Raw genomic sequence first — 26747 nt, 5'->3', positions numbered from 1 at the left:
CTTATTTAACCTCGTGATGAAGCAGTGAGTAGGTGTGCTGGGCTCCAAAGGTCACATAGTAACTGGGGGCAGCAGGTGGGGGTGGTGGGTCTCCTAGTAAAAGAATCCCTCCTTTTTGTGCTTCCAGATGTGATTGGAGTCAGTTGTTTCATATCTGCCTTTCACCTAAGGTTTATTTGCCCTGAACCTGGTTCTGAACTCTCTATGGGAAATTAATCTATGAATGTAATTATGTGCAGTAAAATTTGGACAAATAACAATGGACTGTTTTATACAGAATGAAAATGTGGCTTTTGGGTTTGGTGTTCTGTTTGGCCCTTGGGACCCTGCATTCTGAGACATCCAGAGGGAAGACACCACCTGTGGATCCTGAAACAAATATGAATGTGGTAGGTCTCTCAAAGTCACCTGCTTTTGGAATGCATGTGACAAGTGTTAAGTATGTTCTTAAATTCAGGGTTACATGGAGCCACACTCTCTCATCGCTTGATATCTCAGTGCTTTTCAAGTTCTCTGAAGCTTAGATTCAGTTTGCTAGACTCTCCTCACAGGTGGTGTGTATTTTACAGGTTGCCCCTTACTGTGAAAACTACATGCTTCTTACTGAGCAATAAATGACATTTGTATAGATTTGTTTAATTCTTAAGTCTCACTAAATCTGTTTAAAGAACAATAAAAGAGTGTCAAAACTTTGCAAGAACATTACTACTGGGAGCTGCTTTCCAATACATTGAACAAGGATCGTGATTAGCAATGTCCAGGAAGCACAGTTCAACATCAAAATGAAAAGATCTGGAAAATCCATTTTGTTAGAACAGAGAAACAAAAACAATCCCTTGAGTAATTAAAACATTTCAAAGTTTTTAATCCTAAATAAACCATAAAGTCTGGAAATACCTTATTTGGGTGCAAAGTATCAGGGTAATAGAGATTACTTAAAGACCAGGATGGGGCCTTTTAAAGTAAAAATGGAGGTAGACCGCAGTATTGGCTGGCATACTTTGAAAAGAAAGAGAGTGTTTATTTGTGCCTGGGGGCCAGGATGGAAACAAAGAGGCCCACAGCTGTGGCAGAATTAGTCACCTTTGGTGTAGAACATGCTGGGGTGACCAGAGGTTTCACCAAACACTGAGGAATAGAACGCAGGGATGAAACACGTGGAGGATTTCCTCTGGTGATGGGAGTGTGACTAGACTTAGCAGACTGACAGTTCAATTTCTTAAACAAAGCCTGGAGACTGTCGTTGACATCGTGTCTTCTTTGCCTGTGAATGTGGGAGATTTTGTCAGATTCTGTCCATAGAACTTCCGCTATAATTATGTATTTTCTCCATAGAGTGAAATTATCTCCTCCTGGGGGTTTTCTAGTGAGGAACACCTCGTGGAGACAGAAGATGGATACATTCTTTGCCTCCACCGAATTCCTCATGGGAGGAAGGACCATTCTGACAAAGGTAAGGGTGTTGTCTGTGTCAAGGCAGGAACTGGGCCAGTTTTTATATCAGTAACTACATTAAGGAATTTCTAGAAAGATTACCTGAAATTGTTAAATATCAGAATAAGGATCTGATTATTTAATCCTCTCCAGATGTAGCTTAATCTTGAACATTTTGTGGGTCTAGAAACTTTCTTTAATAAGTAAAGGTTGAGATTAAGGTAATTGGATAATTGTCTCTTCTTTAGTTAAATTTTTATATGAGCAGAAGTGCCTTCTTTGTCTCAATTCCTTCCCAAACTAGTAGTCAAAGCAAAGTTAAAAACCTCGTTAATGATCATTATCTGTTTTTTTCTTAATATCTGACTTGTCTATTTCCTTTTCCATAAATTCTAACTATAATAAGGTTTTTAATGATGCTTAAAATGGCCCTTGCTCTTTTTGAAATTTAATTTCTAATTCTTAAGATTTCTATGATTTACAGATACACATTATTAAGCTTCCCTTTTGTCAGCATATCACAGAAATGAATAGTGAGCTATAGTGAGGGCTTCTATATATAATTTGTGCTCAAACACACAAAACATACACGAGGTTTGTCCAGAAGATGTCTGGTCATGTCCTATGAAAAATAGAGACATTTACTGAAGAAGATACAAGAACCATTGTACATAGGACAATGACGCCTTAGTCCCCTTCAAAGCAGGCACCTTGGGACCTCACACAGTTCTCCCAATCTCCATCAGCAGCCCTGTTGTATTTTCCTTAATCTCAACAATGATCTGAAATCTCTTTCCTTTCAAAGGTGATTTTATTTTGGGGAAATCCAGAAGCTATAGGGCGCCAAATGTGCGCTGGGATGTAGGGGGGCTGAGTCACCTGGCTGGCTGGATGTTTCATCAGAAATCTCTGCACAAGATCTAATTCATAAGTGGGCACATTGTTGTGATGAAGTTGCCAATCACCAGTTTCCATAGCTGTGGCTTTTTGAATCCCTTGAATCGTTTCTGCAGAGGAATGTTCAAGCTTAGTGCAAAATTTGATGCAGTCATTTTGAATGCAACAGCCACACAGTACAAATGCTCACTCAATGGCATCTACTGCCCCCACTATCTAGAACAGGGAAGTCATCATTGTTCACACATTTGCATTCCAGTCCACTCTTCTTGGCAACTAGGTTGCATCAATGTCGTGCAAACCATTCTCATTATATTGACAATGGCTTGAGTTTTTCCAGACAAACCTTGTATTTCATTCCACAGTGATCATATGATGTTTTCTTTTCTTTTTTTTCTAAAGTAAGCCCTGTATATTGACTTCAGAGTCCATAAAGAAAAATATGTGTTGATATTATTTCTCTTAAAAGTGGTTAACTGACTAAGATAATTAGCAATGTAAGTCATTATTAAAAGATGCAGGGATACTCAGTAAGAGCAAGCTTAGAGACTGTGCCTCCTCTTTTTATCCTATTGCCACCTGCAAGCTTCTCTGTCCATATAGCAATTAAAGCAAGTAGAGCCACAGGCCCTGTGTGTATGCATTGAGACCATTGCAGGGGAAGGTACTATGGCCCGGAATATGAAGAGAGTGAGCAGGATTTTGCATTCATCCCCAGGGGGTAGGAAGAAAAGTTGGGAGACCTCAGTGCTAGGGCTGTGTCAGCCCCTAAGTGCTTGTGTGGTTTCACGTGTGTGGGCCTAGGGTTCTTCATCTGTAAAAATAGTCGATTGGCTGTTTCCCTTCTATCTTTATCACTCTCTGGTTCTATAGGCTATGTTCTACCTTCTTTTTGTTTTACTGGCATTTTGTTTTGTTTTGGCAGAGGTGTGGGGCAGTGGATAACATTGGTCTTCAAAATGGGGAACAGAGAGTACCCTAAATCTGGCCATAGCATTAGGTTCCCACCTTCTTCTTCTCTTCTTCAGAGGCCTCAGTGGTGTTTATATAATACCTGCGGTGAGCTGGCTCTGAGGGGAGTTTCAGAGGAAATCTGGGACAAGAGACTCAGTGATCTAAAGGAACCTGTGGTTTTCCTGACCCTGCCTGGGGTTTTCTCTGACAGCTGGTTTGCATTTCGTGGTCCAAGGCAGAGGCTCTTCATTGTCCTCACTCACAGTCAGCAACAGTGTTGTTGGTGTTACTTGGCTCATTCGAGCCAAGTAGATGAAGTCATAAAGTCCTTCACACAGAACTCATCACCTTCTCATTCATGCCACTTCCTCTCCTGACTTCCTCCTCTATTAATACCACCATCGCCCTCCACATGACCTCAGCTAGAGACTGCAGAATCACTCCTGACTCCCATCCACTCTTCCTTGAGGTCTTGTTAGCACTTCACTGGACACCTGAGACAAACTCAGAGCCCAAAAGAGGCTTGAGCCACTTCCATTTTTAAGGCTTCCTGTATATTAAAAAAAAAAGAATATCAAAACAAGAATGTGAAAATACTCAGTCTGCCTATCTTTTAAGAAATTAGTACTTTTAATACACACAGAAATAACCATACATCTATACTATCTACAAATCATTGCAAGATACAGTGAAACATGAGTCGTTTATGGAGGACAAGGTGAAACCATTCTTCTTACCCTTTTCAAAGTGTTTTTTTCTCAGTGTTTTGGTTGCACTGTGGTGCTGCCACAAGCAGAGTTTGCAGCTGTGTGGTGAGCATCCTTCAGTCCTGTGTCAGTGGTCCTCTGGTTGCCTGTAGAGACTCATGTGGAGATTATTGGAGGCTTTATGATCACAGGGCTTAGCCACTGCTCCTCCACACACAGCAGCTGCTGTCTTTTCTGCCAGCCTGGCGGTTTTCATTCATCTCGTGTAGTCCCACAGGATTGACCTTCTCAGAGCCCGGGCACAACTGCCTGATCCTGCCATTCAGCATCTACAGGGGCCTGTGAAATGAAGATGTACACCTCCCCTTAATATCCTGTCTGTCCTAGATGTTGTCTGTACTGTTCGCCCCCATTCTGCACAGCAGTAGGCCTTTGAAGTTCACCGTGGAGATGATTCCCTGAGTTAGTGGGTACAGTCGTAGGCTCTGATGTCCATGGCGCCTGCCTCTGTAGGATGGGGTTGGACACCTATTCTGCAAGGTGTACAGGGAGTGCTTGAGAACTATTGGTTGCCAGCTGTGTTTACCCGTTATCTAAGAAACATTGATAACTTATTGACTGTACAGATTTAAATTGGCACTATAGCCAAATTATTAATGCTGTAATTGAAGTTGCATTTGTTATGTTAATAAGTATTAGAGAACTACTTTCTGACACTCTCCAATCCAAATATCTCACTCTCATGAGTTATTTCCTTTTTGCTAAAGTCTCCCTGGATTTTGGCTGGTGAATACAACCTCTGGAATATTGCTCATCCTGCCTACTATCTTCTTTTAAAACAATTTAATCTTGTATTTTTTTCCCATTACCATTGAGTCCCCTTGTGCTCCCCTCGCCCAACAATCACCACCCTATTGTCCATGCCCATGGGTCCTTTTCCCTTGTTGCTCAATCCCTCCACCTGCTAACCTCCCCACCCCAGCTGTCATCTCTTAAAGGATTCTTTTCATCCTTCCAAGCCCAGTGTAACTGCCAAGTCTCCCTGGTTGCTTAAGCAGGGAGGAGACACACACTTTCTCTGAACTCCCAGCAGCCTTGCCAACACCCTGCTTGAGGTGCTTTTCTTATTATGCTTTGGGTTAACTTATTTCTTTGCTTCTTTCTCTGCCTCATCCCTCCCTCAGTCTTTGAAGGCTTTGATGTCTTTGTCATCTCTGTGTCCCTCATGGGGACTAGCAGCACCATGTCTGTGGCATGGCCACCTGAGTGACAGTTACAGCAGGGCAGTCTCCAGAGCTGGGGTACACAGCTGAATGCAGGCAATGGGCCCTCTCTCTAGTGAATTAAAAGACACCTGTGTGCACACAAATTTTGTTTGTATATGTAGACAGTTTATGGAATGAGCACACAATCCCGTTGCTTTCGAGAACCATTTTCATGTCTGGTCTAGACTGATTTCTCAGAAGCTCTCGGTGAGCTGTGAGGTAGGCACATGCTGTTTCTCAAGGTTGAGCAAACTGCTCTGTGGAGTGCTGACCTATCCCTGCTTTGCACTAACTGTATAAGGGAATTGAAATTCAGAAACTCATCATTTTTAGGGAAGTATCTCTGTTTTTATCTGCTCAGCCTTAGTTCAGAAAGTCAGGGGATGTTCGAAGTAGAAGGGTATCAGAGTCCGACATGGGCCAAGGATTTGGAGAGCTTTCATTGTTAACATGCTCTCCTGTGGATTCTGAGGTGAAGTCTTTGGGTTTGAGAACCTGTGTTCTAGATCAATACCCTATTTTACTGGGTGACACAGCCAAGTTCCAAGAGGAAAAGGGATTTGCTTGAGAGCCAAGGATGGTGGGCCAGCTAGTCTGAGTCAGTGTTCTTTAAACTACAGAGCATGGCCTTGTGTAGGAAGTACTGAGCAACTTAATCCCATGACAGACTATTTATCTCATTTGGCCAAAACAAAGAAATACATACAGGCCTCGGCTGAAGTACATAAAGAGCCACAAGGCAGACCTGCTTCTCGCCTAAGTGGGATATAAACTGTCCAATAAAACAATCAGGAAGTAAAGCACCAATAGTATCTGAAAAGTTTTGTGCCTGATGGCGTTCGGGGATATGAATAAATGCCTTCAGTGTGCACAGACATTTTGAACTTTTCCTTGGCAAACACAAGGGGCTGCCTTTTGAGGGCTGAACAAGCTCCCTGTTAGATGACTCCACTTTGAACACAGCTATGGATGGGCTGCATCAGAAGAGCCACAGAAGCGAGGCAAGACTAAGTATTTCCAGGTTCTGTCCTGTGGTCCCTGATTCCCTGAATCAGAGCCAGGGCTGGGAATGTGCATGCCGTCTGAGCGCCCTAGGTGATTTTGATGTGCAGCCAGTTTGAGGACGTAGTGCTTGGGTTGTTTAGAAATGGCTGGAATACTCATAAATCCACCTTGTCTCTCCCATCACTTTGTTTTCTAATGAATTGTTCTCTAGTAGTTAAAAGCAAGGGCTTTGGAACGTGGCTGGCTTGGGTTTCAATTCTGGCTCTCTGCGAGGTGAGTCTTCCAGGGCAGGTCACTTAATTTCTGTCCACGCATCAGTTACCTTCTCTTTAACACAGGATGGATCTTACCAGCTCTCTTGTAACAGTATAAGTCATGTGAGATGAAGCACTAGGCACCTAACCGTTAGCTGTTATGACAAATGCTAATGCTAATGCTAATATCTAATGCTAACATCAGCCAGGCACCAGTGCTTGCTAGGATTTATCTTAAGTAGTTGGGGCAGGTTCAGGAAACCTCCCAGGCCCTGAAGCTTTCAGTGACTTAAAACCAAAAGGGATGATTGAGTCAGCCCTTGGACTTTGGGTTTGTGCGAGCCGAGGGCCTGCTTTGCTGGGTGCTGAGCTTCCCTGAATTGTTTGATCCCTTGCATGACTGCAGAAAGGTCGAAAGTAGGGAGCAGGTCTGGCTTTGCATCACTCACTACAAAGGGGTGGGAATGCTTATGTGCACTAAGCTAAGTCCTTGATGCCATTTTGTCTAGAGCCTGCCTTTGCAGAGGGGCGGCGGGAGGTAGGCTCTTATGCAACTCACAGGCCATCTTCTAGGAGATCCTGAAAGATTTTAGGTCATGGAGGCTCCTGCTAGACTAACAAGGAGCCAGGGCTCTCTCTTTTCTTTAGGCCGAGGAGACAGTGCTGCCTTGGAGTCCTGCCCTTGGAGCCTGCCGGGATTGCTGGCTGTACGGCTGTGCAAAGACTACTTGGCCACAATGTGCCTCAGAGTCATTAGATGAGAAATGGAGGTGAATATTCGTCCCCAACTGAATCAGTTTCCTGTTGCTGCTGTCACCAACCATCATAAATGTAGTGCCTGAAAGCAACACAAATATATGATCCTATCATCCTCGAGGTCAGAGGCCAAGGGTCAAGGTGTTGACAGGACTGTGTTCCTTCTGGAGACTCCAAGAGAGATCTGTTTTCTTACCTTTTTCAGCACCTAGAAGCTTCCTGCATTCCTTGGCTTCGGGCCCCATCCTTTATCTTTAAAAGCCAGCAGTGTAGCATCTTTCTGTCTCTCTCTCACTCGGACCCTCCTGCCTGTGCTTCTGTTCTAATATTATTTTATTACAGTTGTATATTCAGTATTGTTTTTATGAGCCATTACTTCTTGAGCTTTACTGTGTGTCAGCCGCGGTATCCTTCCCACTTTGAAAAGGACGTCTCCACTTCAGAGAGCTTGAGTAAATCCTACAGGTTTCTTAACTAGTAAGAAACAAGGTCCATTTCACGCCTTGATTTTGTAACCTCCTCCTTGTTCTTCTTGTTCTTCCCTGCATGTCAGCTGATTTCTCACACCATTTCAGAGCCTGACCAGTGATGGCCTGACCAGGTAGAGAAGGCCAGTGGCTTGGGAGGTAGAAGGAACTTCCCTGCCCACCCATCATCTTCCTCCCGCCTGTGCTCATCATCTTCCTCCTTTGAGACTGTGGGCTTAGCAGATTTGTTTTTGGAGCTTGACCACTCCCCTCCACACTGCTGCCCATATCGGGGCCTAATCAGGTGGGCAGCACTGAGTTGGGCCATCACAGGGTTGCCTGTCTTTGCTGGCTCTGTGGCTAACTATTTAGATGACCATGAGAATGTCACTTGCCCTCTCTGGTCCAAGTTGCCTTTGGGACTTTCCTTCGGTCAGTTCCCAGCTCTCCCAGAGCCAGTTTGGGAGAAACAAACCAATTGCAGGCACAGCCAGGGGAGGTAGCCCTGGCCCTGACACATCAGTTTGCTGTGTCACACACCAGGCCTCAGGTGCTGGAGTGCATGGGCCAGGCTGGTCCTTGGGGGAATTGCCTGAGCAGCCAAGTTGAGTAGCATGTCCCTGTCCCCATTCTCTATCTCCTCCACCTAGCAGAGATTGCTTCCTTCCAAGCATGCAGTTCAGCTCCCTCCAAGACAGCGTCCCCTCCACAGGCTGTCATTCTCTGAGGGGTAGAGTGACTTTCTGGATGGTGTAGAATGACTCCTCTCCAGCTAACGTCCTTTCCTATGCCAGCACGTTTCCGATCATGGACCTGGCACCAGGTCTACCTGACTTCCTGTCCCAACTCCCACACTTACTGTCTCTCAATTCATAGTGGTCAAATTACTTTTTTCTTAGCCACAGTTCCCTGTCTGCTAAGTGGGAATAGTGGCAGCTTCACAGGATTTTCACCACAGCACCTCAGAACTTACAAGCACGTGATAATGCCTCGGTGTTATTCCAGCCAGCTTTTCTCAGCAAAGAAGGTGCAAAGAAATCCGATTTAGAGAAATAAGTTCGTCAGTTCACTTCCCATCTGACTATCCAGTGAGTCTTCTCATTTTCCTTGGACATTTTAGACTCCTCATTTGCATACCTCATGACTGCATAGCTGTAGTGCAGAGTAGTCCCTAATTTTGTACTTTTCCTCTTCTTCCCCCTTTAAGCTCTGCCGGAAGCTTCTCTCTCTGTGCTGCCGCTGTCCTTGTCATGGCCCCAGTCAGATGGCCATGAAGTATTTTACCGCTCAACCATCAGCTCATATCTGGTGTTTCTCTGTTATAAAGAATGGGTGGAAGGCAAAGGGAGTTCTTATTTATTTTGATCTATGTGTCAGTCACTCCACCATACAGTTAATGATCTCTTTTATTCCTCCTAGCAGTTATTTATGCAACTGAGACTGGGACTGGTTAAGTGACTGAATAATGTGAGCTAACATTTCTTGAAGTCTTACTGTGTGTCAGACACTTTTCTAAGAATGTTTCATATAATATCTCATATCTCATTACTCCCTGTAAGGGGCACATTACCTTTCCATTCTGAATGGGGATGACATAAATTTTGGGGGATGTTGAAATACTGTGCCCAAGAGGCCACATCAGAACTAGGAAAGGACACATTTGAACCCAGGAGTGTCTGACTCTCAAACTCATGGTCAATATAATGTTGGCTCCGTGAGGATGAGGTTTTCATTTTTTTTTACTCATTTGCTGCTATTCCCTGCTGTGCCTGCAGCACACAGTCGAGGTGCTGGGCATGTAGCTGGTGCTCAGTAAATATTTGTTTAATGAATCACTGAATGTTCTTAACACAATGTAAGCAGTTGCAGGTCAGGTTTCTTTTACTCCCAAGTCTGTTTTTTCTACTGTATCATTGTCTCAGGTATGGGTGAGTAGGAGATACGTTTACATATAAATATATATGTGTGTGTAGACATATGAATACATGTATATATATATTTACAAATTTGTGTGTGAGAGATATTTTTTTCCTTTTGGTTTATTTTGTTAGGATGAATTCTGAGAAATCTATTGGAGAAAAATACAGAAACATTTCATAAGTTCTTAAAAATATATTAAATTTTTTTTGATGATTAAGTCAGTGTGTCTTGTTACTAGATGTGCAAAAATAGTCTGGTTTCACTGTTACCTTGCTAGTGGTGTTTAAAAAAAAATTCTTTGGTAATGTTATATATGAGTACACTGCCACCTCAATATTTTAACTCGTCCCTCTTTCACTATTTGCTTTGGGGTTGTTTATGCATTACCTGTTTGTTTTGAAGATAGGTGCTGCTTGCTCCTAAACATGAGTGTGTTTCAGGCCCCAAGCCAGTGGTGTTCCTGCAGCATGGCTTGCTGGGAGATTCGAGTAACTGGGTCACAAACCTACCCAACAGCAGCCTGGGCTTCATTCTGGCAGACGCCGGTTTTGACGTGTGGATGGGGAACAACCGGGGAAACACCTGGTCTCGGAAACACAAGACACTTTCAGTTCTTCAGGCTGAGTATTGGGCCTTCAGGTATCTTTGGATTGATCGTGACAGGGCTCCAGTCTCCCTTAGTGCTCTCAACAGACACACGGGTGCAGATAGGTGGGTAACTCAGGGTCATGGGAGAGGAGACTGATGGATCATGAAAGATTGGAAACCTTTTTAGGGATTTACTAAATAGCAGTGAGGTAAATTTTAAGTAAATGACTACACTGAGGTTTAGATTCGATCAGAAATGTTTTGGCTGTTTTGGCATTGCTGGTGGTGTGGGAGCTGCCGAGTGAATTATGTCCCATAACCTTCTTCCTTCCTTTATCAACACACATTCCAAATGCTCACTATTCTGTACCCAGAAGATTTCCTCTCCTCCCCTTTGCTTCTGGCTCTACTGATGAATCACTGTGTGACATCAGGCCTGTCACATAAGCCATCTGTGTCTGAGTTTTCTTCATGTACAGTGGGGATAATGAATACCTATCTCATCAGGTTATTGGGGGGTTAAAAGAGGCGATCCAGGCAAAGAGCCTGGCACACCATCATGAGTGGTGGCAGCAATGGGCCTGTCACTCTCCCGATGACAAAGACGCTCTCCTGCACACCAGGTCCAGGGCTCTCTCTTGATACCAGGGGCAGAGAGGGTCAGGCTGTGGATCCTCCAGTGTTGCTTTGCAGGTGTAAAGCAGAGCCCACCTAGGGCCATGAAATGCAAGACCAAGAGCTTTTGAAAATGACATGTGTGACAACTGTTTGTAATAGTGAAAAATTGGAAACTACCAAATGCCCATTAGCAAGGAATGGGCAAATTAAGTGTGGTATGTTTGCACAACGAACAACCTATAACTACGTGCAGCATTTTGGATGTAGCCTAATATAGAAGAATGCATACTGTTTGATCCAATTTATAGAAAAGTTGAAAAATGGGTGGAACTCATTTACGGGGTAAGCCCTGGAAGGGGCCCCGGGGGCCTTTGCAGTCCTGGGAATTCTCTTTCCTGCACTCAGAGGCAGCTCACGCAGCTGTGTTCGGTCTGTGATAAGGGGTCACACTCTCTGCTTCCTATGTGTGTGCTGCTGTATTTGCTGCAACGTCTCAATGAAAGAGTTCCGTTTTTGGGTTGCAGTTTTCATGAGATGGCCATCTATGACTTACCGGCTTCCATTAACTACATTTTGAACAAAACCGGCCAAAAGCAAGTGTATTATGTGAGTCATTCCCAAGGCACCACAATAGGTATGTATGATATAAAGACTGGAAGTTGATGTAATGTTTTGTCGCAGTTTGCATTTGTTCTGAAAAGTAAAATATAAAAAATGTTAGCTCAAATGTTAGCTCAAATAATAATAATAATAATATTATTATTATTATTAAATACCAAGGAGAAGTAATGATTAGGGCAAAGCCTAAGAATTTTGGTAGTGCTTGTCTTCTCTGGGAATTCAGGCTTTATCATGAGTGGATAGACATGTTTTGTGGTTCTCTTGAATTTAAAGGAATTAATGTAAGCCACAGCCTGTTATGTATTTCTCTCATTAAGCAATATGGGGATGTGAGAGGGTAGAACACAAGTTTTGTAAGTGCAGAGGCATTTAAAAAGAAAACAAGAAAGTACACTAACTTTTAACATTAAGTGGAGTGAAACTAACTACAAAGATGCCATGTTATACTTTTTTAATAAATAGTTTTTAAAAGTCATATACATTTTATTTGTGATATAAAAGTAATGTGCATTCATTGTAAACAAAAATAGGAAATTAGCAAAGTTTAAAGAAAATAAAAATTGCCCATAATTCTACAAGTGTTCCCCTGATTAGGGATTAGGAGACTCTCCCGTAACTTAAAGAACTCCCCCTTTTAGTATTTAAAGATTTTATTTAGTTTTAGAGAGGGGGCCTGGAGGTAGAAAGAGAGGGTGAGAAACATTGGTATGAGAGAGAAACATCTATCGGTTGCCTCTTCTGCACACCCCTCCTGGGGATGGAGCCCGCAACTGAGGCGTCTGCCCTGACTGGGAATAAAGCCAGTGACCTTTGGCTTTCTGGAATGACTCCGAACCGACTGAGCCACACTGGTCAGGGCTGAGTGTGCACTGTGACCAATAGCTTTGTGTTCATATCACAGGGTCTCATTAGAGCACATCCTTAGAAGGAGAATTAGTCTATGGAGGATATGAATGCTTTTAAGTTTCTTGATGTATATTAGTTAAATGGCCTCATCCTCACTACCAAGCGAACACTCTTTGCCAGTTTGAGAGGCCACAAACAAATATTAATGTGCAAACCTTTTGCCTTTATTATTCATTAAGTTAAGCATTACTCTTCATTTATATTTCTTCTTCCATGATTTGTCTACTAAATGTCCTTTGCCTCACTGCTTTCTGTAGTAATATTCTGGAGCCAAGTTTAAGGCCCGCAGTAACCCGAGAGGAAGCTAAAAGATACTTTAATGCTAGGGCACTCTAAATGCATAACTCTTTTCAGAGTTGTTGGTGGTTGATCTGAATGCCTCTATAAATTGGTCTTGGGGATTGTGGGAGGGTCACTGGTAGATGGGGATGGTGGGGCCCTAGCTGTTAGGAATACAGCATTTCCTTAGCTTGGTTTACATTCTTAGAGGAACAGGAAACATCTGGTTTTAGCGACCTAGATTTCCTCCAGTGAGTATCTAGGTTGAAATATTGAAACAATCACGTAAGAAATACTTGATTTACTCGTTTAGTCAAACTCAGTGTTTCTGCATAGAAAAGTTCAGAGGACCCCATCTGAAGAGTTTGCTCGCATGTTTCTCATGTTGCCACTAGAGGGCGTCACGCACAACTGCCCTTGCCTTTTCATGGAAAGTTCCTTCCAGAAGATCAAATTCCTGTCATCTTCCTTTGTCCCACAGGTTTTATAGCATTTACATGGCTCCCAGCACTGGCCGAAAAGATTAAAATGTTTTTTGCCCTGGCTCCTGCAGCTACAATCACCTTCTCTATTAGCCCTCCACTTCGGCTAACACAATTGCCAGAAGTTCTCCTTAAGGTATTTAACCCACCCCACCCCCAATTTCCTTTTCAGGTCTGAAGAACAGGCCATTAGGGGGAAATCTGTGTTTTTCTTCTCTGTGTTTTGCTATCATGGAAAGTGGGATTTCTTCTCTCCATGGTTTATCTCCCATTCACTCCTTCCTTCAGAACCTGGAGAGTCAGGGAAGGTGCAAATCTCCACCAATCACACAAAGCAAGCACAGGAAAGTCTGGGAGAAGGGACCTTAAACCTTTTGGGAGTTGCCTTTTATTCTGTGCAGTGAGTGGTGTATGGGAGCAGGCTGGAGATGGGACAAGGAAATGCACTGTTCCCACGTGCCCAACCCGAACCACACTGAGGGCGATGTAAAGACACTGTTGCTGTTATGTTTTATAACGTGGCCCCTAAACACAAGCCAGTAACCTCATGGGGGCTTCTCCCTAGAGCTACGTGACCCCCAGGCTCTGTTCAAGGAGGAAGCAGTTTTTATGAGGAGCTGAGAGCCAGCGGAGGCCAGATGGTCCACTGTGCATGCACTGTATAGGTTTTATGTATGGCACGTTTATACAGACACAGATGTTAAATCCCATTGAGGAATGTATACTTAAAATGAGGTATAACATGTGTACTGGCCATTTACTTTCACAAGAAATACAGACTGTACTCTGAATTTAGAATCTGACTCACATAAGATGGGATTCTCTGCATAGGTGACTAGACATGCAAATAAGATGTGATTCCCTCAAAAACCAAATTAACTTGTAATGCCTTGGGCAATAGAAGCCTCAGTTTTCATTATGAACAGTTCAGAGGTGCCAATAAAGTACTGCTTAACTACCTTAGCTTCTCTTTCCGCCTTCCTCATAATTAAGCCCAGTGCTCACTTCAGGGTCTTTTCCTATAGACCTTGTCTGTGAATTTCCAGAGAGAAATATATTGTTTTGTTTTAATGTAGACAGGATTCAAGTATGCATATTTTCTGCAGATTACATTTTTCACTCTTGAACAGCTGTTAAGTTAATACATGGAACTCCATTACATTTTTTTAACTGCTGCGTAGTAAGTTTTCCATTGTGAAATACAACTACTTATTAAACCAGGTGCTGTGGTGGATTGTTAGGTTCTTGCTAATTTGCTGTTGCTAGATCCTTGTGCCCCGTTTTTATGGAGAACTGAAATTGCTGTGTCATAGGAATGTGTTCAATTTAATTCATCTTTGGAGATTGTGATTTAGTAGCCTTGTAAACATACAGATTCTGCCCCCCTGCTCCCTCAGCCTTGGAGATGGTGTTTTGTTACACTGGCGTGGGGTCCAGGGTCTGAGGTGTTACCTAGCACCCTACCTGATTTCAAGGTAGGCCAAACAGACTTGGTATTTAGGAATTATTGTTCCAGACACAGGTATTTTCTGGGCGTGTGACAAAGTGAAAGAAAACCTTGTTCTTCAAGGTTATGTTCACAAAACCTTGGAATTTGCTGTTGCTGGATATATATGTTGCTTCTATGACGTTGAGAGTATTGCAGCTCTCAGAATGCAAAGGTATGTATTATAAGACATCAGAATTGGGGTGAGCAGGCCTGTAAATGTAAGGCAAATTTTTCTGTAATACCATCCTGCTTTGCCTTAATGATCAGTGGAGTTTTGCCACAGTAATGTTTGGGTGACATTCCTGCGTACAAGACAACTTCACATTCTTTGTCAGTCAAAATGTATGCTTAGCTTACTATGGTTTAAGTCAGTGATCTTACTAACTTGTTTTTAGTAGACAACCTCAAAAATATATACATTTATCACATATATCACATGTGACTATTCTGCAGACTCAAAAGCAGGAGTTTGATCTCATGTGACTTTTATGTAGACGCAAAACCAGGAGTTTTATCATACGTATCACATGTGACTATTATGTAGAACCTCAAAAACATATACATATATCACATTTATGTGACTATTATGTAGACTCAAAACCAGGAGTTTTGGAAACTGATGCCTTTTCATGGCCTGTGATTTTTCTCTGCTGTGGTACTTGGTTCCTCATTCTCCCCAGCTAATCTTAGTGTTTTTAAGCTGGAGCAAAGGAGCCTTCAAGGAGGCCTGGTGTCTGTCTTTAGAGAGCCATTGGTTGCCTGGTCGAGGACTTATCACAAGTGGCAGTAGACCAGATTTGCCCGAAGAGTGTTGAATGCGCTCATGCAATGTTTTAAATTAGTTGCACCTTTTTTACAGAGCAGGATATTTAACGTGAAATCTTGATAATGGATTTTTCGGGGGTGGGGATGAAGCTGTGTGCCACAGAGCAGTTGCTGGAGGCTGAGCATAAGCTTTTCTGTCCACTCGTTCTCACTGTTCCCTAATCCTCACTCTGGACAGGATGACGATTTTTCACATGCTGTTGGCCATTTTATCATCTGCATGTACACACCCGCCCATCTTAGTTGGCTAGGACTGTGAAGAGGAATCCTCCATGACTCTCCCCTAGCTCCTGCTGGTTTGCTTGGTGTTCATTGGCTTACAGAAACATCACCACAATCTCTGCCTTCTTTCTTCAATTGGCATTTTCCCTGTGTCTGTTCAGACCTCCCTCTGTGTCTGTCCCTGTGTCCACTGTGTCCAAATTTCCCCTTCCTGTCAGATCACTAGTCCTATTGCTTAGAACACACTCTCAACAACTGCATTTTAGCTTGATTCCATCTGTAAAGACCTTGTCTCTGAATAATGCCACATGCTGAGATGCTGGGGATTAGGACTTTGATGTATCTTTTCAGTGGTGGTGGGTGAATCACAGTTCAGTTCATAAAAGTGCCTCTGTTGGCATTTGAATTTTTCACTCCTGCTTGTCCATCCAGAGGGTAGGCATCAGCAAAAAAGTGTAAGCAATAAGGGGACAAATGTGGGTTCAGTGTAAGGAAGATCTTTTTCTTATTTCCTGCTGGAGAAGTACTTTGAGATCTGCCTTGAGGCCATCCCGGAAATACTTGAGCACAGGTTCCGTGGCTATTGGTTAGCACGATGTATACAAGCAGTTGGCAAACTTTTTCTATAAAGGTCCCGGTAGTCACTACTTTCAGCTTTGTGGGCCACATGGTCTCTGCAACTACTCATCTCTGCCCCTATCATGCAAAAACAGGCAGAGACATGTGCAAAGAAAGGAGGTGACTGTGCTCCAATAAACTTTATTTGCGAAGGCAGGCCGTGCTGGCAGAGGGGGAATGGGGAGTTACTGCTTCACGGGCACAGGGTTTCAGGTGAAGATGTTGAGAAAGTTCTGGAGATGGAATGTGGCACTGGTCGTACCATGTGACTGTACTTAATGCCACTGAGTGGAACATGTGAAAATGGTAGCTTTTTGCCACAATAAAAAAAGTGTTAAAGGAAACAGCAGGCAGTGGGCAGGATTCGGCACACTGGCCAGTAGATCAGATGAGATGTGTGTGCCCTGGGCAGGCACGCTGCTGGCCAAGCACTGTTCCTACTCTCCTCCAGGGTCCCTGCCCGCCCACTGGAGTTTAGTGAAACACTGTGGGGTCGGCCCTGGGATGAGCGGCCACTAAGGCCCTTTCCTACTGTAAACGTTGGTGTGAATTATTTGACTTTCTGCCTCCTTTTCTTCATTTGAAAGATTAAACACACACCTGTAACAACTGCTGTTGTCTTACTAAGCAGATTGCACAAGTACTCCAGTTCGAACACCCACTGGTTTTCGTTTCTGTCCTGAGGCCACCTGTGGAGATGCTTGGCACATGTGTACCTGCCTTCGCTTTGGGGGTGGGTCATGGGGGTCCGCCCATGGATCAGGATGTAATGCTGAGGTATTCTTGCATTTCTTCTTATTTGGCAGGATGTACTTGGAGACAAGGAACTTCTTCCCCAGAATACATTGCTGAAGTGGCTGAGTGTTCAGTTTTGCGATCATGTTGTCTTAAAGGAGCTTTGTGGAAATATGTTTTTCCTTACGTGTGGGTTCAATGAGAAAAACTTAAATATGGTAATATTAAATAGTTCATAACAAGACTTGCTTTAAACTTCCAGTGATTCTATTTCATCTGCAAATATGGTTGTTTGTGTGGGAGGATGCTGGAGAGGAAGGAGTGCCCTCATTACACCTCTGATGGGTCCTTCACTCAAGAGGCACTAGAATGGACTTCATCGAGGGCCTGGAGCACCGTCTGCTGCTGTCCTCAGGCCAGGGACGGTCACTTCCGAGTGCCCCTGCACAGACACTGTTGAGTGGGGAGGTCCCCATCACTTAGGTCTTGATATTTATAATTGTTTAATTTTGGAATCATCATTCATTTATTTATTTTAGAAGCTGTCAGCCCTTGGCCAACAATGCACTGGTGTTTCTGAATATACTTGTAGGGTGTAATGTTCCCTTTTGAAAACAGGTTTTGATCTTCTGGAAGGTTTTAGGCAGTTTTTTAAAGTGATGATAATTTTTCTTGTTTTTCATGGTAAAAGTAAGGTATACTTGTTGCATAAAATTTTGGAAACACAGAAAAGCATGATAAAGAAAATAGAAATGGGCAGTAATCTCAGCCCATATTGTTCCCGGTTACCATGTTGCTCCATGTATGGGTTTGTTCCTACTTTAAAAAAAGTATGTTATTTATTTATTTTTAGAGAGAGGGGAAGGGAGGGAGAAAGAGAGGGAGAGAAACACCACTGTGTGGTTTGTAAACTCTTGCGCTCCCCCTACTGGGGACCTGGTCTGCAACCCCGGGCATGTGCCCTTTGCTTTGCAGTCTGTCACTCAGTCCACTGAGCCACACCAGCCAGGGTGTTTGTTTCTATTGTTATAGGACATACTTATAGTCAAATAATTGTTTCTTGCTCTTAATCTCATATATTTGAGATTGTGGCTCTGTGGTTTTCAATGCTTTGAAGTATGAAATTTGTTTATTATCAATGCTTTCTTAACACTATTTTGTTGATTCTTTATTTCAACACTTTTTTCCCCAGTCTAGAGTGGCGTTGTACATGACACACACTCCTGCCGGGACTTCTGTGCAGACCGTGTTACATTGGGGCCAGGTAGGCATCCCGGCAGTGCATTTGGGATTTGTGTCAAACCAGCATTACAACAATCTCTGCATCCATGAAACACCTTCCTGCAAGCCCTTCCCGAACAGCAAGACAGTCTGCTTACAAAGCTGAGCTGGTGTCCTCCCCCGATTGGTGGATCCCTGGTTTGTGTGTGTGTTGCTTTTGTTTTCCTCCCTGGCACAACTGTACTGTTTGTGTGAGTTTGCCAAACAGCTGTTGGAGTTGACTTCATTTTTTCTTTCTCCTTCTCTCCCCTCTGTCAGTTTTGCATTAAGTCCCTTATTTATCTATATATTTTTTAAATTTTTAGAGAGAGAGAGGAAAGGGTGGGGTGGCACACATGAGAGAAACATTGATTTGTTGTTCCACTTATTTATGCCTTCATTGGTTGATTCTTGTATGTACCATGACTTGGGATTGAACCCACAACCTTGGCATATGGGGACAATAGTCTAACCAACTGAGCTTCCTGGCTAGGGTGCCAGATTTATTTTATTTCTGTATTGCTCCATAAGACAAGCTTTTAGAACCACTTTGGAAACAGAAGCTGCTATTTCAGCATCAACCTGTGAACATAATATGCTGAAACATCAATGGGTAAACCACTCATGGAGGTAAATGGGAACAACTAACTTTTAAAGTAGAGTTTGATCGTTTTATCACATATCACAAAAGTAATGCATATTCATTCTAGAAAATTAGAAATTACACATAGGCAACAAATAATAAAATTCACTGAAAATTAAAAAATAGAATTATCCTATACTTGTACACAGAGAGGGAAAACATGTACCCGGGGATTTGAAATGTCTCTGTGTTCTGCCCTGCACCTCCTGCTGTGTGTCATTTCAGGAGGCAGTGGTTAAAGGTACAGATAGAAATAACAGTTGTGCAGAAGAAATATATTAATTTACCTTCTCTTGCTCTTTTGTAACTTGCCTTTTTTTAAAATCTAACAATATGTAAGGACCTTATTTTTACCTCAGAAGCTATTTTTGTACAATTCCCCTCCCCTAAATTTTTACATAGAAATTACTTACCTTTTGAGTTTCAAACCAAGATGCAGTGGGTGTCTTGGGTAGCAATTTCCAAACATTGGGCATTGACTGCCTGCATCAGAGTCGTCAGAATTACTTGAAAAGTATACCTTTAAGAAAATATTGTTTAAGAACAGTAAGGGTGCCCTCACTGGTAGACAGTGTGGCTCCAGAACTGCCTCCAGGGTCTGGCTCTTACAGCACAAGGTTTCTTCTTTTTTCCTTCTTCATGCAGGTGAGCAGAGTGTGTCTCTTGTCCTCCATGTTCCCCCTGGGCTGGCAGCATTGAGTATTCAAGTGAAACCTTAATCTTATCTAGGAGAGGCTCTAGAAGTAATTGGCCTTTGGCCGGGTGACTCATTTGGCTGGGGCATCATCCCATGCACCAAAGGGTTGCGAGTTCGATTTCTGGTCAGGGCACATACCTGGGTTGTGGGGCTGATCACCAGTGGGGACAAGTGCAGGGGCGGGGTGACCAATCAATGTTTCCCTCCCTCTCTCCCTACCCCTAAAATCAATAAACATATCCTAGGGGGAGGATTAAAATAAAGAGAAACTGAAGGACCTTCCCACCCATCTGAGAGAGGCTTAGTCTGCCCCAAGGGGAGTTGAATTGGTGGCAGAGCTGTTGGATTAGCTACAATCAGAGTCTTTAAAAACAAAGGCTCTTGTGTCCCATCCCTAGAGGTCCTAATCCATTTAGACTGCAGAATCTCTATTTTAATTTTTTTTAAAAACAGATTTCTGAAAGTGTAAGTGGCAGAGCATACAATATTTAAAGTGTTCAATTTAGCATGCTTTGACATGGATATATGCCCATGAAACCATCAACACAATCAAGAGAGTAAACCTATCACCCCAAAGGTTTTCTCCTGCCCCCTTTGTACACCCCCCCTTCACCCTTTTCACCTTTGTCCCCAAACCACCACCGATCTGCTCTTTCATTATAGGTTAGTTTGCATTTTCCAGAGTTTTGTATAATCACAGTAATGAAGTCTCTACTTGCTTTGTGTGACTTCTCCCACTCAGCATAACTGTTCTGAGATTCGTACCTGTTGTCACATGTGTCAGCAGTTCACTCCTTTGCTGCTGAGTGGCTTAGTGACCTGCGGCAGGTGGGAGTGCTGTAGGTCACCTGTCCCTGGGCTGGTCCCTGAGGAACCAGGCAGGACTGTGCCTGAGGCTTTTGGCCCCTCCTGGTGACAGTAAGGCCCCGTGTTAAATGTCAGTGATGCAGTGCCAGTTTCCTGTGGCTTAGATGAGGGGCTCCGGGAACACAGGTAGTTGATATGCTGAAGAGCACCCCTTAGCTCTTAAGGAATTTCCCGAAACCTTGAAAAGTTCTCAGATTCAGGATCCTTCACTCAGGCCTCCTGCTTTTCTCCTCAGCCCCATTTCTGTTTATAGGCACTTGATTTCTTTGTGTGCTCTATCACCACAGTGCCCCTACCTTTTGGAACACTTTTTACCCTCTTACCTAGTGGACATTGTTTTTAAAGGTCCAGTTTCTCTCGCCTCACGAGTTAGTGCACTTTTGTAGGGAGAATACTGGCCAGGAGGAAGGCAGATGCTGAACTATGCAGCTGAGTGACCACTGCAGCCCATGAGTGCTGTGCCACATGCCTCAGCAACACGCAAATGACCACCAGACCCCACCTGTCAGGGCACTTTGGGAATGTGGCAGCCAAGACTGCTAGACCACGCTGTTGCATGTACAGAAGTGCTCCTTCACCCCGCTGTGTGGCAGGCCTCCTCCACTGTGCTGGGTGTGCACAAGAGCTCTTGGGCCGGCTGCAACCCAGGCTTCTGTTTGTGGCCCAGACCCTTTAATCTAGCAGCTGGCCGAGGTCAGGGGCCATAGGCGGAGGTTCAGAGCACTGCTCTGGGGCCCCATTGTGGTTTTAGGTTCTAACCCCATTGGAATGTGCCTCAGGAACGTTTCCCAAGTCCAGATTCACTGCGGGAGGCAGTCTTGCCCTTTGCCCTCTTTTCCCTGTGCCATCTCTTTGTTGAGAAAAGTTGTTTCGTGCAGCTGTCTCATAGGGCCTTCTCCTTGATTCTCTCTCCTCTGGGCTGGTGGCCAGGGGCTGCCCCTCTGCCTGTCAACAACTCACTGGTTGAGGCTGCCGTGGTGCTTGCTGGGAGAGGCTGCTGCTGAAGGTGTGCCTTCTGGGTGCTGGCAGGCTAAGGGCTGCAGTTCAGCTGTGACGTTTGGGGTTCCTGTGGTAGTTTGGAGGTGCTTTTTCAGGCCATTTTATTCATAGTACATTCAGAAATTCACTGTTTGTTTAAGTAGTTACAATTCTGTTTTTTTAAACAGTTCGAAAACCTAGTGTTGTTTTTTTAAGATTTTATTTATTTATTTTTAGAGAGAAGGGAAGGGAGGGAGAAAAAAAGGGAGAGTAACATCAATGTGTGGTTGCCTCTCACATGCCCCTCACTGGGGACCTGGCCCCCAACCCACGCACGTGCCCTGACTGGGAATTGAACCAGCGAGAGTTTGGTTAGCAGGCCTACACTCAGTCCACTGAGCCACACCAGCCAGGGCTAAAATCTCATTTTTACTTTTTACTTGTTATTCTGTACATGGTTTTTTTTTTTTGGTTTCCTACTCTTTTTAAATTAAAAACTTGTTTCAATTACACTATACACTCAGTTTTATTTTGTATTAGTTTCAGATGTATAGCATAGTGGTTACACAGTCCAAAACCTAGTTCTCTACTGGGCTTTTAAATTTAGTTTAGAAACCTTATTCCATTTCTAAACCTGGCAAGTTTTAGAGCCCCGCCCCCCAGAGCCACGCCTCCTTTAGTCCCCTAGTCCCTGCCTCCAGAGTCCACAGCCCCAGTGCTCACTGGTGTTGGAAGAAGGCTGGTCCCAACCTGTCTCTACAGGGTTGTTCAGAAATACTTAGGATGCTGTACTAAATCCAGGTTTTTGGGCCTGCCCATGACCTGTTGAGAATTCAAATTCCTGGAGGTATGTTCCTGCAATCTGCATTTTAAGTAGTTCCTGTTACCATTCTGATGTTCTGTTGTTTGAAACCTACTAATAACCTAAATATATGTACATCAGGTAGGCTCTTGAAAACTTTATAAAACAACGTTTAGCATAATTTTCATTATACATGTAATATGTGTTCATTATGAAGTTTAAAAGTATATGAGAGTACAGAGAAGAACCCATGTTTCCACCCCCAGGGATAACTACTGTTCGTGTGTTGGTATTTGTAGAGGAGGCTAAAATTTCCCTTTCCCCTCTTAAGCTTTCTGTCTGGGACCGACGTAAGACATTAACAGGAGAAAGACACATGAATCTTATTTACGTGTGCATAAGAGCTCTCACAAGAAAAATGAAGACTCAAAGAAGTGCCTAGGCCTAAGTGCTTATGTACTAGGTTGAACAAAGAATAACAGCTGTAAAAAATTACTAAAATAAATACGAGAGACTAAAGGAGATAAGAGTTATTTTATCCAGGTCTTTTTGTACAGTTTCTCTAGGCCTCTCCCTGTCTCTGGTGACAAGAACAGTTCTTACTTCTGGTCCAGGGATGGATGGATTTTTCACTTGGGAATTTTATATCTTTCTTTTAGAAAGAAAAAGGAAGGCCAGAGTACCTTCCTTGAATCTGCCATTTTGTAAGTGCTTTTAAGTCAGTAATTAAAATGGCCAAAACAGCATATTTTTGGTGGCATGTTGTGAACTCTCTCAGTGGCAGCTTACATTGTTTTGGTGTAAGTGTTTTCATTACAAAAGTACAATCCTACTATCTGCACATTTAGGTAGCTTAAAAATTTTTTAGTTAAATAGCATTATATTTGCTAAGTTGCTGAATCAGAGATGCCAAAACACAGCCTGTGAATAGTTTGTCTTTCTCATGATATAGTCCAGACATCAGCGGCACAGGTGTGCGGTGCGGGGGGTGTGGTGGTGCTCCTGGGGGTCACGCGGGATCCCGGTTCCCTCCGCACTGCAGCTCTGCCATTACTGGCTGCGGTCCTCTTCTGTCTGAGGGAAGCCGGGTGGTCTCCGAGTGTGTTCCCGCCGCAGGAAGGAAGCCCGCAAGGGATGTGGTGCCTGCCCTGGTGGCCATGTGCTGAGTGAAAGCTTCGGGGATTAAGGAAGAGGGCAAGAATGGGCCATTAGCCGTCTCTGCTTTAATCAAAAATACCCGTTCAGGTCAATGATTTTAAATATTTGTAACTGCGGACAGTTTTCCTTTGCTTGAATTATTATTATTAATGGTATAATTATTACCATTACTATTATTTTTGCTATGATAGCCTTTTTTTGCAATAGTAAACATTCTGGGAAGAATATTCTTGAATTAAAGATCTCTCCTTATACATTAGATTATTTTTTTAGGGTCTAGTTGTAGAAGTAGACTTAGAGGCCAGAGGGTTGGCATATCTTTAAGACAATATGTATTGTACTTTAGAAGAGTTGAACCTATTGACATTTTTATTACCATTCAAGATGTAAAAATAATTTTTAAAATGTCACCTAAAAACCCATCTAGCCTATAGCTTAATGTTATGAGTATTTCCTCCTGATCTTTGGCCACATATACTTGTCATGTAAGTGTAACCAAGGTGCTTGTTCATTTTCATTTTCTTTTCCCCACTCAATGTTATTTATAAACATTATCCATATTTCTCTTTCTTTTTTAAATATATTTTATTGATTATGCTATTACAGTTGTCCCATTTTCCCCTCTTCCCTCCCCTCCACCCTGTATACCCTCTCCCACCCATATCCCCCGCTTTAGTCATGTCCATGTGTCATATTTAAAAGTTCTTTAGCTTCTACATTTCCCATACTATTCTTACCCTCCCCCTATCTATTTCCAAGCTACAGTCTATGCTACTTATTCTCTGTACCTTTTCCCCCTCTCTCCTCCTCCCACTCACCTGTTGCTGACCCTACATATGATCTCCATTTCTGTGGTTCTGTTCCTGTTCTAGCTGTTTGCTTAGCTTCTTTTGGTTTTGCTTTAGGTGTGGTTGTTAATAAATGTGAGTTTGCTGTCCTTTTACTATACATGTTTTTTTTTAATCTTCTTTTCTTAGATAAGTCCCTTTAACATTTCATAAAATAAGGGCTTGGTGATGATGAATTGGTTCTGAGGACGTGGCTGATTCTAGCAACCTGTGACGTTATCTCGAACATCTGTGCCAGATAACTTTTTTTCCAAATTATCTCTTCTTTAGATTATAAAATCACAAAAGTTTCAAGCCTTTGACTGGGGGAGTGAGGACAAGAACTATTTTCATTACAACCAGGTAAGTCTTGAAAGTCTTCAGAAATCATGGGCCCTGGAGACGCATCAAGGAAGTCGTTGTCGGGACGCTGCCAGGGCTTCGGTGCATGAAAAGGCTTGGGAGAGCTGGGCAGATAGCATTCAGTTCCAGAACAAGCTGAACTCGGTGGTCGGTGTTGTGGTCCAGGCCTCCCCTCTTTGTTCTGTCTTTGGCCCTGTGGACCAGCTGTCACCATCACTGTTCCATGTGACTCACAGTGATCGGGAACACAGACTTTAGAATCAGACAAAACTAGGTCTGTCATCTGTAGCTGGAGGGCCTTGGCCAGATTACATTGCCTAAGCCATTTCTTCCATATACCAAGAAATTTACCATTTTTGAGTGCTAAGTATTCTAAAGTGTAAGGCACTTTGCCATATTTTATTTAATTTTTGCAACTTCCCTGTGATGATGATGATGATCAAACATGAAGAAACTGAGGCTTAGAGACCCTCTGTGCCTTGTGTCACACCCCAGAGGGAGGGAAAGGAGGAGGATATGGATCCATAGCCCCTTCCCAACTGCTTGGTTCTGTGGGTTTGCACTGACCACCTGGGAGTACAGCCTCCTTCCAGGGGATTTAAACACTTGTTACCAAGCCCACCACATTACTATAGTAACTGTTCTTTCATTGTGGGTTAGGTTTCTTTTTTTTCTGGTAAAGTGACGTGAAAAGTAAACTGAGAACAATTTTCAAAATGTAGTTTATTCTCAATGAACTACTCAGTGTTTAGTGGAGACTGTCAATTATGTTTTTGTAACTTAAACCACCACAAAGTGCTCTGTGGGTTTTTCTTACAGACTTCTCCTCCCGCTTACAACGTGAGAGACATGTCTGTGCCGACTGCTGTGTGGAGCGGGGACAAGGACTGGCTCGCGGACGTCATCGATGTCAATGCCTTACTGACCCAGATCCCCAACTTGGTGTACCACAAGTGTATTGAAGGGTGGGAACATCTGGACTTTATCTGGGGCTTGGATGCCCCTTGGCAGCTCTACAAGGAGGTGGTGAACTTCATGAGAAAGTATTAGTGAAGGCCAGCTGGACACATTCAACGTCATTAAGTCAGTGATCAAAGCATGTCCAAAATGTCTTGGCTCAATTTTTCTAAAGTCCTTATTTTTCTTTCCCAGCCCTTTTATAGTTTTATATCCAAGAAAATGATGATGTTGAAGATAACCTAAGTCTCTTCAGTTAGGGTTAGAAATGCACTGGCTTTTCTGTTGTTGTTTAATCATGGACAAATATGCAGCTTGTGTTTCAACCACAGGGTTGTTTCTTTAAGTCTTCTAAAATATCACTGACATGTGAAAGGTCATAACCATTCTGCTTGTCCACACAGGTTCAAATGCACCGTATTTCTTTTTGTACCCACACACAGCACACACTGCCCCCTGTGTTGGAACTTTTAGACTGAGCTGTTCATTGGTAAATAACCTGAGACTGCCTTGAGGGAAGCTTGGTGCATAAGCACCCAGTTCTCATCACTGGGCCCCGAGAGGCTGTCCAGCGGAACGGGCCTGTGTTTGGGGATCTAAAGGACACTCTGTCATGTCCTCATGAAGTAGGTGCCGAGTCAAATCCAGTGACACTCCAGCCGTGTCAGTTATAAAGGTTCTATAATGAGTTTTATCAAATCTCATCTGTGATAGCTGTTATTTACCAAGAGTTTACATTGCTCAGATGAAGCAAATTAGTTTGCTGCAGTCCTCAAAATCAAATTCCACTCATTAAACAACAACAGCTGATGCTCAATACTTGAAGACTGATACACACAACCATGTGTGTTCATGAACCTTGAATTGTGAGTCAGGTCCTAAATCCACTGCTTTGAGAAGAAAAGTGCTGTGGAGAGATGATGCCACTGTTTTTCCTGAAGTCAATGTACTGTCTTCACCAGCTGGTGTAGCTCGGGTGGCCGTGTGTGAGGCGGAAGCCCCGAGGCTGCCCCTGAGGAGTGCCCTAATGCGTTTTCACTAGAAAGAAATGTGAACTTGGTAAGACTAAAGCTCAGGAATCACTTTGTGTTTTAGTTCTGTATGTGCACATATTTTCACTACCCCTGATTTGCACCCCTGTGTCCGGAAGCTG

At 43.3% G+C, this 26747-nt stretch overlaps 1 protein-coding gene across 1 annotated transcript; it reads left to right on the top strand.

Moving 5' to 3' along the window:
- LOC114497479 (lysosomal acid lipase/cholesteryl ester hydrolase-like) lies at positions 1 to 25687 on the top strand. The gene is made up of 10 exons (XM_036026967.1): positions 1 to 24; positions 278 to 389; positions 1336 to 1453; positions 10100 to 10298; positions 11390 to 11499; positions 13153 to 13289; positions 17114 to 17260; positions 18235 to 18306; positions 24566 to 24637; positions 25457 to 25687. Exons 1-10 carry the CDS (start codon positions 17 to 19, stop codon positions 25685 to 25687), a joined length of 1206 nt encoding a protein of 401 aa, XP_035882860.1. The 5' UTR covers positions 1 to 16.
- Positions 25688 to 26747: the final 1060 nt, after the last annotated feature.

Source organism: Phyllostomus discolor, chromosome 5, assembly GCF_004126475.2.
Source record: "Phyllostomus discolor isolate MPI-MPIP mPhyDis1 chromosome 5, mPhyDis1.pri.v3, whole genome shotgun sequence".
Classification (NCBI taxonomy): domain Eukaryota; kingdom Metazoa; phylum Chordata; class Mammalia; order Chiroptera; family Phyllostomidae; genus Phyllostomus; species Phyllostomus discolor.
Note: the sequence above shows the minus strand (reverse complement) of the source record. Positions and strands in the feature narration are given on the sequence as shown.

Bases quoted from the DNA above. Each gene is read 5' to 3' on its own strand.
- LOC114497479 (XM_036026967.1), top strand. The intron at 1,454-10,099 runs GTAAGGGTGTTG...AGTGTGTTTCAG, and splicing joins GAAGGACCATTCTGACAAAG to GCCCCAAGCCAGTGGTGTTC. The intron at 10,299-11,389 runs GTATCTTTGGAT...TTTGGGTTGCAG, and splicing joins GCTGAGTATTGGGCCTTCAG to TTTTCATGAGATGGCCATCT.